The sequence below is a fragment of the Nipponia nippon genome, unplaced genomic scaffold (assembly GCF_047370975.1).
Source record: "Nipponia nippon isolate SJK-2023a ecotype South Korea unplaced genomic scaffold, ASM4737097v1 scaffold_19, whole genome shotgun sequence".
In the NCBI taxonomy this organism is placed as follows: domain Eukaryota; kingdom Metazoa; phylum Chordata; class Aves; order Pelecaniformes; family Threskiornithidae; genus Nipponia; species Nipponia nippon.
In genome coordinates, this window is record NW_028262335.1 from 3,016,854 (window position 1) to 3,034,153 (window position 17,300).

General features: G+C 41.6%; 1 protein-coding gene across 7 annotated transcripts in view; it reads right to left on the minus strand.

Moving 5' to 3' along the window:
- Positions 1-495: 495 nt before the first annotated feature.
- The window catches only part of PRDM2 (PR/SET domain 2), a 75,084-nt gene continuing 58,279 nt past the window's right edge, over positions 496-17,300 (minus strand). For 5 of the 7 annotated variants that reach the window (XM_087755252.1, XM_087755258.1, XM_087755255.1 and 2 more), the window contains 2 exons: positions 5,099-5,232; positions 496-3,893 (listed from right to left, as the gene is read on the minus strand). In XM_087755252.1, coding sequence (XP_087611378.1) covers positions 5,124-5,232 — 109 coding nt within the window. In that variant the 3' untranslated portion in view covers positions 496-3,893; positions 5,099-5,123. Of the gene's footprint in view, positions 3,894-5,098; positions 5,233-14,862; positions 16,636-17,300 lie in introns of those variants that run through there. The other 2 variants (XM_087755253.1, XM_087755254.1) reach the window with 2 other exon arrangements.

Here is a 17,300-nt window from a genome sequence, read left to right on the forward strand (position 1 = left end):
CCCACAGCCCTGGACAAGGTAGAAAATTCCCCCTCAAGGTGTTGTGATGGAGCATATCCTTTAACAGCGATGAACGAAACAGGGACCATTTCTAGGAAGCAAAAACCCCTCCTACTTCATGCCCTGCTCAAACTTCCACCTCCCGACAGGGGACAGCAACCCTGGAAGTTCATTGTATTGCGTTGCTTCCACAGGGCTGCAACGCTTCAACAAGAGGCTTGGCTTTGAACGGAGAGGCCAGATTACAAAGGGCTTGCGTGCTGCTTATCCAAGCGTGTAGACCCAGAGTCTGAAGCCGTCAGGAAAGCTCGATCTGCAGTAATTATTGTTAGCATGCATGGAGCTTGATAGACCAAGGTGACATTTCAATCTCCTTCCTCCTCTCCTGCCACCCACCAGAAAAATCCCAACCGTTCAGCCATTTCAGAGCTAGAATACATTGGATCTCCATTTTGAAGACTTCCTTTGCTGAAATAATACTAAATATTTCCATGATGCAGTTTGTCACATGAATTTATTGTTGTTCTTTTTCTTTACATGGCGGACAGACAACAGAGCTTTCAGTCTTCCAGAGCAATGTTCAGAACCCAAGCACCAACCAGGTAATACCACATCTCCACACAGTTTATTTTTAATAAACTTCCCAGTATCAGCATTGTCATGAGAGCACTGCAGAGCTACTGGTGTCAGCCTCGCAAATCCCTACATGCAAAACCTGAGCTTTTTCCCCCCACCCTCTCCTTGAATTTTCACAAGAACTTGTGATATTAGTCAAGGGCAAAATTTCACGTTTCATCAGCAGGCACGGGGAGATTAAAAATTTGCTGCAAAACTGTGAAATTCTGCCTTGGAAAAAAAAAAAATGGCATACTTTCCTGAATTTACTGTGAACAAAATATCCTCATCGTTCTAGAGAAATGACACCATTTTGAACCGATCCTTTCTTCTGCAAGAAAAATCAGCTCTTCCCCCCTCCCTAAAAAACTGCATTTGTCATCTGAGGGAAACTGATGAAAAGTCTGGTGCGACCACGGGTTTTTCTTGTCAGTGGCGTGGATATTTTTCTGCCACAGCTTAGACCTTAAGGGATCCTTCAAATAGACCAGTACGATATAAAGCTGTGTGCTGTGGTCTCTTGGTTGAGTAACACACGTTATAAAACTTTAAAAACGGAGCATTTACAACCAGGGACATAGACGTGCTTTTAAAATTGTAAATACATATTTACAGGCTTGTGTGATAAACCAGAATTTCTCTGGGAAAAGTATTCATATATCACAACAATTTACACACTTCTCTCCTTGAGTTTGTCAGTTATTATAGTTAATACCACTCTAAAAAAAGCAGCAAAAATAAATTGCACAAAAGTGACCTCTAATAACCTCATTGGTATGCCTTAAAGGCACTAAACTCAGCAGCATCCGTGCCAGAAAACTCTGTACTTAATTTAACTTACTGTTGCTGGAAGTTGAGTGGGTCTCCGAAGAAGCGATTGTTTAAAGCAGGATTTGGGCTGCATGGCAAGAAAGCTCTTCCTCAGCAACAATCCTCACGCGACCAGTGAAAAGTTATATAGTTAGTGTGGCCTTCGACAAATCGCCTAACAAAGCTGCACTGGGAAGATCAAGGGCATAGCATACTGGTGCTTTAAGACAGAGTATATGGGAGCTGGGTTTTATTAACACTGTATATTCATTTTTTCAAATGATCTAGATGCTGTCCAGACACACAGGAAGATAATTCCTGTTTGAAAGAACAGGGTTTACCATACTAATACTAGATGATGAGAGGAAGGAGAAAATGTGGAGAGAAAATAAAGATAACGTGCAAAACTCAAGTGAGCCAAACTGATTAGCGAGCTGTATGTGCACACCAGCTTCTTTGAGATAATACGTAAGGCCAGGAAACTTAATTTCTGTGCTATTTGACCAAGATTTACCAAGCTGCCTAGCAGATTTGGATACTCGCTTCCGACTGGTTTTAAAGACTAATGAGAATCTCAGTCTTCCAAGGCTGCCGTGAAAAATTTCAGCCTTTGTTTGGAATTAGTACATCACATATTTCAAGAGCAAATTATTGCTAGCAAAAAGCTCAAGAGGGGACAAATCCTAGAGAGTCTCCACCCTAGGAAAGAGACGGAGCAGCCAGCAACGGCACAAGCTCTCCCCACAAAGCCTGCATCTCGACGGCCTCACAGTCTTGACCTGGAAGCATCACTTCCAACATGGGAGGGGATGTAGCTTTTATGGCTCATCTGGTCCTCAGCATCTCAGCCTTCCCCCAAACCACAATTGCACTTAGAAAGCCTCCAATAGGGGTTTATCCAAAAAAATCTGTAGCTAGATAATACAAGATCCTGCAGACCTTTTCTTTCCAACTCAAATAACATGTAGCTAAAACATTTTTACGGTGAACAAACCCAATGTTTTTAGTTTAAAGCTTTTGTATTCATTTTGAACAATTTGATTTTCATCAAAACTATAAAAAATTTAACTGTTTTCAGCAATTTCATACATATATATTAATATATATGTCGCATATATATATATATGTAGATATATATATAAAATTGATCCTTTTTTTGACTTTTTCAGGGTGGTGGGAAGGAGTATCAACCGGGCACTTGTTTCTTCTCAACTAACGTGTGCATACACAGATGTGTGCTTATCTGTGTGGAGTGCAAAGACAAGGAGAGGAATAAATTGACTGAAATAAGGGGGAAACAGGGCAATCGACCCCCTTGGCATCCTTGAAAAATCCCAAACCTGGACGCTGCATTAGTAGGGATCCTGCAAAACCATGTCTTGACAGAGGGAAGCCTTCATCTCGGAGCTGAAATCTGCAGGGGCCCGGAGAAGCACCCCTGCCAGATGATGCACTCGTGTGTGATTGTCACCATTTTGGAGCAAGAGGTAAGAGACCTTTTTGCACTGCATTTTACCAACTGACCTGTACATTTCTGCAACTTGTCTTTACTGGCTGCCAGCTACCTTCATGGGTGCCCTCGCTGCAGGACCACAGAAACTAAACATGCTTGTATTGAGAGTCGCAAACGCAGGCTCCGTCTTTAAGGAAAAGTGTGGCTTGATACTGCACAGTAACATGCCTGTTTGATACTCTCACTAAAGAAATAAATCCTGACCGTAACAAGGCTACCAGACTGGCAACAAATGTAATGGCAGCTTTTGAGAAATGGATGCTTGTTCCTTTATGAAACGGGGCTATCAGTGCATTTCAGAGAGATCACTTAACAGGTGGTCTTCCAAAAAAATGTGGGTCCTGACACACTTCGAAAGCAACGCCATCACGGCCGTTAAAGCTAATGGTACAAAGTCAAGAGACTGGGGTACCCACAGACGTCAGATGTGGAAACCTCAGCAAAACCTACCACTCCCTTCAGTAGATTTTTGTGGGATGCCCAGTTCTTTACCCGTTAGGATGTAAAGTAGAAACTAAAATGATGTAACAGTCTTTTCAGAATTCAATTGCATAGTATGTTAAACCCCTCTGTGTTCTAACAGAAAGAGGAGACTCATCCAGACCATCAACCCTCTGAGCATGGTTAATCTGCCTGCAAATGCCTGAACGTTTCTCCATGCTATTCCACTGGCTGTTGATGCGTGGACTCCACGCGGCAGGGGACCCCGAGATCACCCTCTCGCCAGCATCCACAGTTCATTCTCTCTCTGGAGAAGGCAGGAGCCCTGCTCTGCGCTCTCTCCCTCTGGAAGGAAGGACAACGTGACAGAAGCGCGCCATTGCTTCCAGCAGAAGGAACCGCTGTCCCTGTTATCTACGGAGGAACCGGTCTCACCTCATCTGAGAAAAAGCAGGAGAGGATAATGCTTGAGGATTAATTCACCTCACCTTTTCCAGTCAAAAGTTCCTAGTACCTGCAAACACACAGAGAGTTGCATTTAATCAGAGTCAGCTTTAAGATTAAGCAGTCAGAGTAACGGCCCGTTACCGGCAGCAGGACAAGTCATTCAGTGCTGTGCAGGAGAGAGATGCCCGTGATTTAACGTTTGCTGGGGTTTCCCACAACTAAACGGTCTATGCCGCAGGTAGGGATGTTAACATTTCTTAGCCACCGCTCCCTTTCTTTGGGAGGTAGTAAACTTCAGAAGGTTACTAACTTTTCCCCCAAATGTTATTTTTTGAACATATTTAACAAATAATACATTTCAGGCTGCAGTGTCTTGATTTTGCTGGCACTCCTTCTCACCTCTACCTTTACACAGGTAAGTACAACGTTCCTTAGCTATTACATCAGTACAAAGGAGGTGATTACCTGCATGTTACAAGTGGGGAAACGAAGGAGAAGACAGCGTCGTGTTAAAGTCAACCAACAGGAAACCAGTTCAGCTTCACCAATAACACCAGACCAGATCATTAATTTCTCCAAGCCCATATAGCTTCATTACAGCAGTTCATCTCGCCACAACCCCGACTGATGTTTCTGTATGTTATCCTGGCACTGCAATTTGCATTGTAATACTGGTCTTTGAGCTTCTGGTATTCAACCGAAGCAGCCAGCCATAAGACACATTGCCAAGCATATTTTTTGGTCAGAGTTAATATTTGTTCAGCATCTACCCATTCAGCCTAAAACATCTCAAGACTTTGCCCACTACTATGAGCAGATACAGACAGCTTCCAAGATGGGGACAAACCCCATCCTTACAAAAATTACCACCATCTTCAAGCTCCCTGCAGGATCCGGAGGAGCAACACCTCAGGTCTTCAAAGCTCATAAATGAAAGAAAACTCTCGTTACGTCTTCCATGAGGCTAAAGAGCTGACTCTGCCCCAACAGATCCTTTTGATCCAGAGGATATAAGTACACATCACTAGAGAAGACCTCGTCCCTTGTGCTTGATTTAACTGAGAGGCCCTATTTCTGACACAGGGCACCTTGCTCTCCCCCTTCACCCCTGCTTTCTTATCAGCGACCAGTTACAACAAAAGCAATGACACCGTGGGTTTTCTGAGGCTCGGATAATATCTGTAAAGCGCTTTTGCACTCCTTGCCCACAGAAACACAAGATAGGTAAGCTCTGCGCGTCCTCCCGTGGCAGCGCCTGACTCGTTGCTGTACCTGGTTTGGTTGGACATGCAGAAGTCTATTCCTTGAAGAAGTGGGATGCAGTGCAGTTGGATTTCTTGCATTGCCTGGTGCTGGTGTTATGCGAAGAGGAGGAGGGACATCTAGAGGCCATGCGGAGCCTGTAACTGTACAAAGAGGCAGAAGAAACTCATACACATGCATTAGGGTACCGGGGGAAAAAAAGCAGACACATGCTTTAGGGCCCTGTAGGGGCTTTAGTAAGTGATGAGAAAGAAACCCTACGCTCCACCCACGCTGCAAGTACTGAGAGCCACTTCTGAAGGCAAGAGGGGTTTTTTGCCTCGTTCTGAACTTACCCTGTTAGTTTCTTTAAGTAGGAAACAGACAATGTCCACTGGAACTAGCATCCAGCCTCCCACCCGATGTCCCAGTCAGAGACCCTCCAACTGGGACAGACAGACAAATCCACAGGTATGTAAAGAACAACTAAATAGCCACGGTCTATTGTCTCAGGACAGTCCATATCAGGTTTTAAAATAGACATTTATGGCAAAGGAACTTTACTTCATATAAGCATACTGCCACGCGTGGTCATTTTTCCCCAGGTCAAAGTCTGCAGTACACTTTTGCCACTACAGCACTGGCAGACTTGGCAGGGACGCACACGGGTCACCACAGCGAGCACTGCTACAGCGCAGGCGAGACTTGATTTCACTTCAAATTTTAGAGTAACTCCAAGAATCCCAAAGTGAAAGTGAAAATCAGAGATCTTAACTGGCAGTACCACATCTCTGTTCATCGTGATTTCAAGAAGCAAGCCTGAAAACATGAGTCAAAGCAAGGGAAGTAGAAAGGCTTATGCCCCATTATCAACACACAATCTCAGTGCAAATGTGTACCCAAGCTAAACTTCCTTACACGAAAAGATAAAACAAATCCCCTGTTTGTTTTTTAATTCAGCATCTTTTGCTAACTGCACGTACTCGGGCCTCCTCGGTGCCCGCAGATGCACGGCTGCTCCCCTCGCACCTGCGCACCCCCGTGCGTGCGGTAATTCCATACCTACCTCCTGTAGGCAAATTCTTCCAAAGTCTAACCAAAACCAACCCCTTCTCTTCTTCCACGGGAACAGCTTTTGAAATACAATTTTATTACATAACAACATGCCTAAGAAAAGTTAAAAGTGAGGTTTTTCTCCAGGTTATTTTTAGAGCTCAATACACACCCTTTAAAGGAGATTTCAGTTATTGTTTGTCCTTACATATAGGCTTTGCAGCGCAGCGTAACTGCAAGTCAGACATAAAGAAGCGCAAAATGTTCCATTACAACACAAAAACAAACCCACAGAAATTCTGAAAAGTAAGCAATTATTTCCAAATTAAACTTTGTGGTTAAAATAGTCCGCTGAAGTTTTGTTATTGTTGTATGTAAATCATACTCTCCAGCCCTTGTGAATTTAATACTGAAGCATTCATCTAGTGTGTAAGAATCAGAAAGTGGTCATGAAGTTAACAAAAGCCAGATTTTGTTGTCCCATATAAGGACTGTTACCAAGGGAAACAGAGAATATCCAAAATAAGTTTAGTTTGTTTGGCTTCAGTTCTTTACTATAACTAGAAGAAAGAAATTTTAGTTTCTTTTTATTTAGAATGTTTCCATTTAAGTAATGCTTAATGTCAAAAAATTAATTATGACTTGTAAAAGTTCTTCTGCAATCAACAACATCTGTGTGTTATTGCACGCAATGAGCCGATGCCTAGATCCTGTGGGAAACTTTAAAAAAAAAAAAAAGCCTCAAATCCAAAGAGACAAAGTATCTGAGAAAACCTGACCTGCATTTTCAAATGCGCGCCCTCGCCCCCCCCAAACCAACATGCTAAAGGGATCTTTCGCCCCCTAACTTCATCAAGCTTGAAAGCTAATAGGTCGTTGGCTTATTATTCAGAAGTTGAGGATTAGAGGGACAAGATAAAAAGGGATTGTTTTTCTAGATAGAGATTGAAATTGAGCTCTTAATGGAGTTCTTGCTGTTGCCTTTCCATTCTGCTCCCCATTAGCCCTGCACTGAAACCACACGGCAAAGCACCGACTGCTCCCCGTGCAGCGGTGTTCGCTCTGTAAAAGCGGTTTGGAAATCAGTGCCCTCCTCTGTACCGATACTGAACTGAAGTGGGTCGATAACTCTGTTTTTGAAGAGCCTGCTTAAAGAAACGGAGAGATGCCTGGATGTTTTGGGAGTAACTCCCTGGGTCTGCTAGACAAGCTCATCGCAGAGGGGGAGGGGAGCTGAAGTACCCCCATCGCGTGGAGGAACAGCTATTGCCATCGCTATTTTTAACACTGTCACTTTGCACCTGCTTGCACCATCACCCGTGCTGGGGTAACCCGAGACAGGCAAAAGAAAAGGAATTCTTGGGCGCCCTGTGCCGATGCAGGCGAGCAAAGAGGACTTTATCGGGAAGGGGCGAGGGGCTGCACCCCAGCCCCGCCACACCGCCACGCACATCCCGGGCCGCACAACACAACAGGCAGCACACCCCATCCCGCACCCAGCTCTCCACGTCCTTTCTTTAGGAACAGTTCTAGCCAGCAAAAGAAAAAAAAAAAAGAAAAGGGGGGGGGAAGGAATAGCATCAGAAAACAGACTATGCTTGCAAGAAAAAGGGCACAGAAACCAAACATTAGGCAGCAGGACAGACTCATCCATACTAAGTTTTCTCTGTCGACTAGGACTTTTAAATCAGGATAAACAGTTTTGGTAAATGTACTAGCTATACCATAAATTAAAGGTAATCAAAAAGTTAAATGATGCTTTTTGTTTTAATACATAGACAAGGTCTAAATCTCTCTCAACTGAAAGCACACCCTAACTAAAGAGAGAGACAAATCACTGAATTTGGTGAGACTCACTACAACAAAAATCCACTAAATCCCAGGTCTTAGTCTTCAGTCCTTGGATCTGAAAGCGTTTTGCGGTATGAGTCAGTACCATAATCCCCATTTTTCAGATGCAGAACTGAGTCAGAAGGAAAGTGATTTGCCAAGGTCACCCAGAAAATCGGCAGCCTTAAAGCAGAGGCAGGAACAAAGGCAAAGGTTCCCCTATCCCATTGCATTACTACTCCCCAGCTAAATTGTCTCCCGAATACCGAAGAAGTTCCACCTTATTTGTCTAAATCAAATTCCTACTTCCATGTACCTTCCTAGGTCACTGAGCCTTGAAACGAGCAGCACACACAAACTAGGCAGCTAGTAAAAATGCCGGATCCTGGCACACACCCTTCCCTCAGACATTCTCAAAATACATTTGGTATTTTTAATGCAAATTACCTTGTCTTCTACCACACTCGTGCAATTAACATTCTTCCAAGTTGCTAGTTCAGTTCAGTAAAACGTCCCAGACAAATAAGCCACGTTACTTGTGGGAATGAAGGCTTGCAGTGATCTGCTACGGGTGCTGGTCACAGCAGCGAAGTCCAGCGAACAGAGCAGAGTCAGCGCAGTGCGTGATAAAACATTCAGGTAATTTAGGTTCACTCAATTAAAGTGTGGTTTTCTTGCAGGGCATATACTTCCACACTCCTAATCTAAAAAAACCCACACATGCGGTCCAAAATTTCGGAGACACACACACTCCAACAGATCTCCTAGCACTAGACACGTCAGGGACGTATTCTATCAAAACTGTTTACTCCTCTTAAATAAAACAATGCCTGAGCTGACACAGACTGACTTCTAAAATAATTGACTGCCTGGAAAAAAAAAAAGAGACAAAGAGGTGTGGATGATGAGGCCTAAATTCCCGGCTTTGCAGAATTAGGCAAGGTAATTTTACAGGCCAGACGGCAAGCGAGGGGGGGTCGGGGCATGGATAAATGAGATCTCTGCTCTCAGTGAGGACTAAACATCGTGTTGCTAACCTAACTGGCATGTACTCTCTTGCACTAGCATATTGCTTAATGGGAAGGTAAATACACAAAACAAGGACTTGGAAAAACATCAACCACCAGTTACATGAACATTTTAAAATGTTGGTGTGGGGGTTTTTTTGTTTTTTGTTTTTTGGGTGTTTTTTTAAGTGAAACAAGATATTTAGCACGACAAAAAGGTTTGTGGATAGTTTTGTTGAGGAGGATGTCTCTCCTCTGCAGAAGAGCCCTGCCTCTGTGTACAAAAAACGGGGGAGCAGCAGAAAGCAAAGAGGATCTTCATGTGCTGTACTGCAGCTGTTTTGAGACTTACGTGCGTTTATTTATGAAAGCGGTGAAAAAGCTGGAACATGTCAGGATTTTATCTTGCGATCACGTGATGCTAAAGGACACAACATGAATATTATGATTTTATGGTCAGGCCTTTCATGAATCTAAACTGGAAAAACCTGTTCTTGAGATCCTTTGCACTCTCAGCTTTCAAGAAGATACACAGGAGCACTCTCCAACCACAGCGGTTCAAAGAACTTAATACCTTTAAAGTAGCATTCCTCCCCTACAATAGCTCAAAAATTGTTTTGTTTCACGCATGTGCTCTAGCGTTCAAGTTTCTTCATTGTTGACTTAGTTCCACTCCCAGGGAAATCCCGCTTCAGACCACTATGAACTTCAGTGGTCAGCACCAAACCAACACCGAGAACTGCTGGAAAAAATCTCACACCGTGCCTACAACTCACCTGGGGGGCTACCTAAAATTAATGTATCCGTACCATTTTACTTAAACATAACTAGATTTTCAAAAGCAACTAGTGATCTAAAGTAGCCACTTTGAAGAGATTCAGCACTGAAGATGGCTACTGAGCTCTTTCAGAAAATCAGTCTCCTTGATGGTACTCCAAATTGAGCTCAAAGAAATTAGTGGTCACTTCAAGAAATCTTGGTCTAGGTAGGTCTATAAATTTAGATGAACAGTATCACATCAGCAATTTATCTTCCTGCCCTTTTAAAGAAGCCCAGAGTATTGTGCGAGCCAAAAGGTGAAGAATGTTGGATTAAAAATAGCAGTACTCAAATACATCTTCTACCCTGTCAAATAATCTAATTTGATAATTTGGTAGAAAGTTTGTATCTACTGAATTACATCCATGACAGAGGAAAAGCATGAGAAAACTTTATCACGCATAGGGAAGACTGTAGTTGATTTTTATTTAGCTTTATACAGAAATGGTTGTTCCAAATGAGTTCAAAATGATTACTGAAGGCTAGCAGAACGAGTATGACCCCTCAGCCCTGCACATCTCATTACATGAAAAAGAAACCACAGAACAAAACGCGCTCTTGATTTGAAAAGACAAATGACTAAACGCATTTTCCACAATGAACGGGGAACACAACTTCAGTCAAACTCCAGTGACAGCGGAGTTGGAGCGTGCAACTCTTCAAAGCAGCTCAATGATGGAAGAATTCATTATTTCGCATCCTCCTACCTCCTTGCACACTGCAACGTTTAGCAGAAATCACAGTACCTAAATGAAATGCTAAATAAACTGTACCATCAAGTCACAGCCGGAACGTGACTAACTGCTACGCACACGCGACCTGCGCAAGGGTGAGGTTGCTCAGGCCGAAGGAAAGTCCCTGCAAGAGCAGGGCTGGAGCAGCGCCACGCTGGCGGTTCAACACCGACCTGCAGCGGGATAACAGACCGAGCTCTCTTCTGCTCCCGCTGGCTGCCAGGCCTTCAAACGCCCTTAGCAGGTAGCACATCCTCTGCGTTCTCGACAAAATCACTTCCCTGAAAAAATGTCCTCACGTTTACTTTACCGTAAGCATTTAACTTTGCTGAGTAGCACTGCCTAAACTGCAGAAGGGACTGAGACAGGCTCTGCTGAAACAGGCCCAGATACGAGACTATTATTCTTTTTTGACTGACACAGGGCATTACGAGTAGCGCAAGTCTCAATTTTGCCGTTCACCTGAAAGGCGGCACACCTCCAGCGTGCAAGACCACCTTGCCCCATACAGACTGAACGCTGAGCCTGTGTTTCTGAAAAATGGAACATCACCCGCTGAATAATCAAGGCTATTTCTCACAAGCCTTTGGCAGTTTCTGGGAGTACTGTCATCCAAAACATGACTCAGAGACCCTGTTTGGCTCGTGAAACATAAAAGTCTTACAAAAAATAAGCAGAGAGATATATACAAACAGAGAGCATGCTGCTGATCACTATACTATGCTCCACAAACCGCTCGAGCTTGGAATAAATTAGGAAAATGAAGCAGCTACCTATCTCTTAGGTAGAAAAAGCCTCCCTGCAACTTGATACCTGCTCAAGTTTCCCTTTGAATTTCAGTGTTTTACTGCCTTGTATCTGGGGAAAAAAAAGGCAGTATTTCAGCACTCTTTTCCAAACGCATGCTTTCAAAAGTACACTCTACCAAAAGCATTTTTAAAAACTTACTAAGAGAACTAAACGTGCACGATCAGCAAAATGAGAATGAAAAGCGATGAAGTACGCATGGGAAGCAGCAGCCAGAGCTGACTCAACAGCAACAAGGCTTCCTCTTGAGGTTTAAAAGCAGTTCGTGGCCGAAGAGACTGCGGTCTAGACACAGAACGGGACTCCAAGACCTCCTGTTCCTTCCCGAGTTCTGCCAGCGATCTCGCACCAGACACGGGATGCGTTACGCCAACGGCTCCCTTGCCCGCTCTTGGCCTAATAACCTGCTTGTGTTTTAAACATTTGGGTGGGGAGCCTTGCCTGGCTGTAAGCGATGAGCACAAAGTAGCCCCGACTTCAGCTACAGTCCGAGCGTTACCTTGGTATTTATTTCACTCAAAAAATACCTACAAAACATTACTTAAACTGCAAAGTCAAGATCCCAAAGAAAGCTTAGGAAAGGACATCAAGTCATTCATACACATGGAATAAAGACCCATCCTCAATAACATTTTTCATTGTCTCATTCGGTGTGTAAAACGGACCATTAACTGTACACTTAATATACCCTGCCTTTCTTATAGTGTTTTATTTGCATCTTGCTCTGAAATAGAATTATTTTCCTCACCTTTCCACTCTTCCGAAAAACACTGGAAGGTCCTACACATACCCTCTTCCATTAGAGAGCCGCTATTCACTTCTAGAGCAGATCCAGCCTATGAATTAACTGACATGGTTTCTACCAAAAAAATACAGTATGCAACTATATAATTAAAATGCATCACGTAGAATACATAAACAGGAAAGTATGGATTTTTACTGCTATCTGAATATAAGCTTTTTTGAAATCTCTTCAGCATTTGAATTCATACTTTATTCTCAAGTATCTCTTTTGAGTAGCCTTTAGCTCTCCGTTCGCTACATACTGGATAACTGTCTGCCCTTAAAGTTCAGATGAAGCAATCCACTTCAAAAAGTAATTCAGGTTATTCACTTGTAGGTGAAGCTTTACAGAGTTCCCATTAAACTTCTGGACGATATGTGCATCCAACCATTGAGCGCTTTTCAAAACTCCAGCTACGGCTTAAAAACACCAAACGCGATACGGTATTAATTCTACAAGTATTAATATCCTATTTTTAAATATTGTATAGGGGTGATCCAAAATCTGCTTTGCTCTATATTGGTATCGAACTATCTTCATTTGCTACTAGGAAATCTCATGCTAGTCCCAAGAGTTTCTTTCTAATTCTTTACCGATTTAATTAAATAGAAGCTGTGGAAGTTTACCTCTTTTTCACAATTCACTTACCACAAAAGCTCAGATCCAAACCAGCATGCACTTGTTGTTCAGAATCTATCCTTTAGCTCACTTCCATCACGAAGGAGAATATCACGCGACTCATGCAGATCACACATTCAGTAAATAAAAGCTAGAATTAGCATGTAAGGTCTTCTAAGTTCTCATTTTAAGGTCATTCACAAGCTATTTGTCTGTCACAGGTTATCATTTGCAACTCAGCTTCTTAGCTGAGCTTGACTCCAGTAAAAGCTGGAATTGGCCCCATAATTTTGGAAATGAGGTCACAAACCTCAGCAGGGAAGGGAGTGCCATTCATTTCTACATTTGAAATTGAGACTTCACAGACCAAATTGCCAGGATCTAGTTTCCTATGACACCTCCCTGAAGAAAATCACCTAGAACTTTAAATAAAAGGCTTACAATACAAAATGCCAACAAAACATAGTACCAGCGATACACTAGCCTAACCCAACTACAGGTACCCTACACAAAGGGCGAGGAGCTCGCAGAGCAAGGCAGGGAACAGCACACGCAGGGCCTGGCGGCACCACCCGGGCTGTCCGGGGGTGCCTAGGAGCGAACACAGCGACGACATTCTCCAACACAAGCTGGTTTTAACACCTTCTAGCAAACTGGGTAACGGTGGGTGTCCCATCTCCATACACACTTCAGCATTACTGCTTTTATTAAACTGACGCCGCATTTGATCTTGATCAGCATGTCAGTTAGGCTCTGTAAACAGGACAAGTTTAATTGTTTTCATTGCCCGTTTGGATGCATTTCGAGAAATGTCAGCGCTTTGTGGGCATCGTTACAGCTTTATTGTTGCATTCAGATCACAAAGAGGCGGTTACAAAAGCCACAGAAATTCAATTATGCAGATGAGATGCAACAGCAACTATAAAAGCTGTACATTTCCTATCCGTGATGAGTCGCCCATTTAGGAACGATTCTTCCTTGATGATTAGCTCTCACTTTGGAGTACAGATCTCCATCATACAGCACTGCACTTGAGAACTGGTGTGTACGACCATGCGTGAACATCTCAGGGTGGCAACATCCTTGGGACACAACAGGATTTAATATCACAGCAGAGAAACAGTAAAGACAACGGCAACAGGATTTCTGCCATAATATTAAGGAATGAGGGAAGGAAGCTGGTTTATTTATGATCAGTTCATGCTAGGCATCTCTACTAAATCCTTACAAGGTGATCCAAATACCAAGACTGCAATAAGACCAAACGCTAACCGGTATTTCACGTGTCGGTAACTGAAGAAAGACGTGAAATGATTAGTTAAGGATAAGTTTATGTCCCACCCCCAGGAACTTCAAAACTATGGGAGAGTTTTTACCTTTTTTTTGTGTTTCCTAATGCCTATAAAATATCCAAATACAACTATGGGTATGCAAAACAAAATGTTTTCACTTCGGTAAATATAGTAAAACCTAATCAATACTAAAAACCTTCGCTGTGGCTGTCCTACCACCTAACTGATGTAATTGCTGCTGTAAGCTAGACTAAGAATTCACCTCTTTAATCCTGGCACAACTACCAAACCGCAGTGTGCGTTATCACCATGCAGAGGTGCCTGCAAGAACACTCCGTGAACAGCGTTAGAGCTTCTGCATCCTTCTACCAGATCTTCCCTATCACTTAAAATTCAGGGATAACGTGTTCAAGGAATGACGTACCACATGAGAAAAACAGGGAGCTCTTGCCCAAGAATCTTACTCAAACCAAAGTATTAATTTGAATAGACAACTACATAAAATATTAACTTACTACTGGGATTAGTAGTGAATATGCTAAGAAATCGGCTACTGTAGTACTGTTAGTCTTAACGATGTTACAATATTCCATCCACCTGCCACACTAACATGGACACAGATGCTTCCAGCTCCGCTGCAGGAGGTAGAATGCACATCTCGGCGGTGGAATGCAACATTCCACAATTCTCGGAGCCAAAACTCTTTACACGTGTTTTTTTAACTTCAACCATTTCACAAGTTTAAAGCATATAGAAGTAAAACATTATAATATCACAAAAAGTTGAAATGGTGTGTGTAATTTTAATTAAAAGTAGTTTAAATTTATTAACTGTGTCCACAATTAAAAAACAAAAATCTAAGACTAACTCAGAAATGTCAAAATTTAATAAATCTTAATAGATTTGCTTCAGTGAACTGGGTGTAGACAACTAAAGGATGCAAGCACACTTAATTCCTTCTAGATGTACATTGTTTTGTTTTTCCTGGTACATCTGGTTTCCATACAAAAGGCAAGTTTCCCACAAGTTTTTAAAAAGCTTACTTTATTGGTTACAGTTATATAAAACGTGTCATGATAGTTCCATCTAGTTGGTCATTAAGCGCTTGCAACACCACAGAGACTCTTGAATACATCTGCAACTTACATGATGTACTGCACGCTGGAGGAGAAAAATCCCTCTTCGGTTGCTTACCTGCATTTGCAGTATCTTCAGCAAGGCTACAATGGTCAAAAGCAATGACAACCCCACTTTTATGTCAAGTTGTAATTTTTAATGTTTTCATTAGAATAGTCTTTATATCACTCTCCAATAGAAGAAACAACATAACTAACAGCAAACTTTAATACAGGAACATGCTCCAAGATTAACAACCCAAAATGAAAACAAAATAAAATTAATGTAAAATGTAAATCACATATAGTACAATTGAAGTGTCCAAAACAATTTAAATAATTTTAAATATTTTATTTTTTTAAACTTGCTACAAATGCTTTATACAATATTTCAACATAAAGTCCCCATAACAGAAATGTAACAAAATGGGAATGATAGTGAAAGTGAAAGTTAAAGTGGCACAAATTCACCAAACAAGTATTAAACTACAAATTTTAAGAGGTAGATTACTTTTTAAGTCAAGAACAAAAAAATAAAAGGGGTGGCTGTATAAAGAAACTAGTCACTTTCCATCAATTCTGTCATTAATCTTGAAAGCTATATGAACACATGACAAACTGCATTTCCATAAAAAGCTGTTACCAACAACAGACCAATTTGTTGTCTTAAGTTATTAGAGGTGTACGACCTTTTAGAGTAATTATATATTTACCTTTCAAAATATACAGGTATGTAGTCCTGGTCTAGCCTTCTTATCGATAAAAAGATACACTGCATTCATTATATATATGGTATTTAGAAATTGATATCAGTATTTCATTGCTATATAAAGTTTCATTTGCGTGTATAAATAGGAATTTGGAAAATCCATAAAACATCCAAATCAGATTTTTTCCCATTGTATGCTGGACATCTAAAAGACTCAGAAAGCGAGGAGAAGGTGGGAAGAAAAGGAAGGTCTGTCGTGCTAGGTTGGCCTCTACCGATTCCTTTAGACAAAAGGCTTTAAGAGACTTAATACGTGACAAAAATACTTTGAGTGCAGCAACATTTGTTGTCCCTGAATCTACACTGAATTAGTGACAAAACTAAGGAACCTGCTTTGCCAAGTATACAACTGATCTGCCTGTACGCCATTCATGAAGGTACGGACAAAACCAGGAGCTAAGCAAACACCGAGAGCAAAGGATTTGGTTTAGTTAATCCCACTCCTTCTTTTGACGGTTTCACGTGGGTTTTGTTTCTAATAGTACCCTTCTCTCTTATCTGAATCATCCTGTAGCCCAGCATGTGTGTCAAGCATGAAATAAGAAAGTCTATGCCTGGCACTGAATATTAGCAAGAAGCCTGCAGGCAATTTAATGATTGTGAGTCAGCTTCAGCTGGTTTCGCAAGCTTGGTGGATTTCACATCCATTGTCGTAGTGCTTATCCTAAGTTGAGCATGCAACAGCTCTACCATGTCATTAAGGGATTTTTTTTGTTTGGTTTGTTTTTACAGGAGATTCCTAGAAAATAAAAAACAAAAACTGAAGATAAATGACAAAACAAACTATTTGTGAACGGAGTATGTTTACACAGAAAAACTGAAAGGTGAAAAACAAATTTAGAGACAACTATTACATGAAGCAAGTCTTGAAAAACTATTAAGAACTAAGATTTCCTGGGGAGGAAAAAAAAAAACCAAAACCAAAACAAACAAAACCCAACGGTGCCTACAGAGTAGAATCATAAGTTAGCCTGTGCTGACATTAGTGTATGAAGGCAAAAAAATTCTTCATACTATATACTTGATATTAAAAAAAGGTTGACTAGACAATCTATATTTATGAACATTATTTCAGGAACAAAAAGCAAGAATTCTTCTAGCATAACTATTCATTAAACCAGTAAAGACTGCAAGCTGCCGAAGTAAACTAACAGTATTTGAGACAGTCAAGGAAATCTTGCCTAGGTAAAGTGTTATTTACCCCAAATACTGTTAAACAATTTCCATATGCACAGATTTCCAAGTATTCGGTTATTTTGCTTAAGGTCAAATGATTAATTTAGATAGAAACATGCGTCGTTCTGGCTTCAAATTCTACTGATCTGTTCTGGCATCATATAAAATACAGTTTCACACATAACACTAAGAGAGCAGCTGATGAGAATTAAGTAACATGAAGATGTT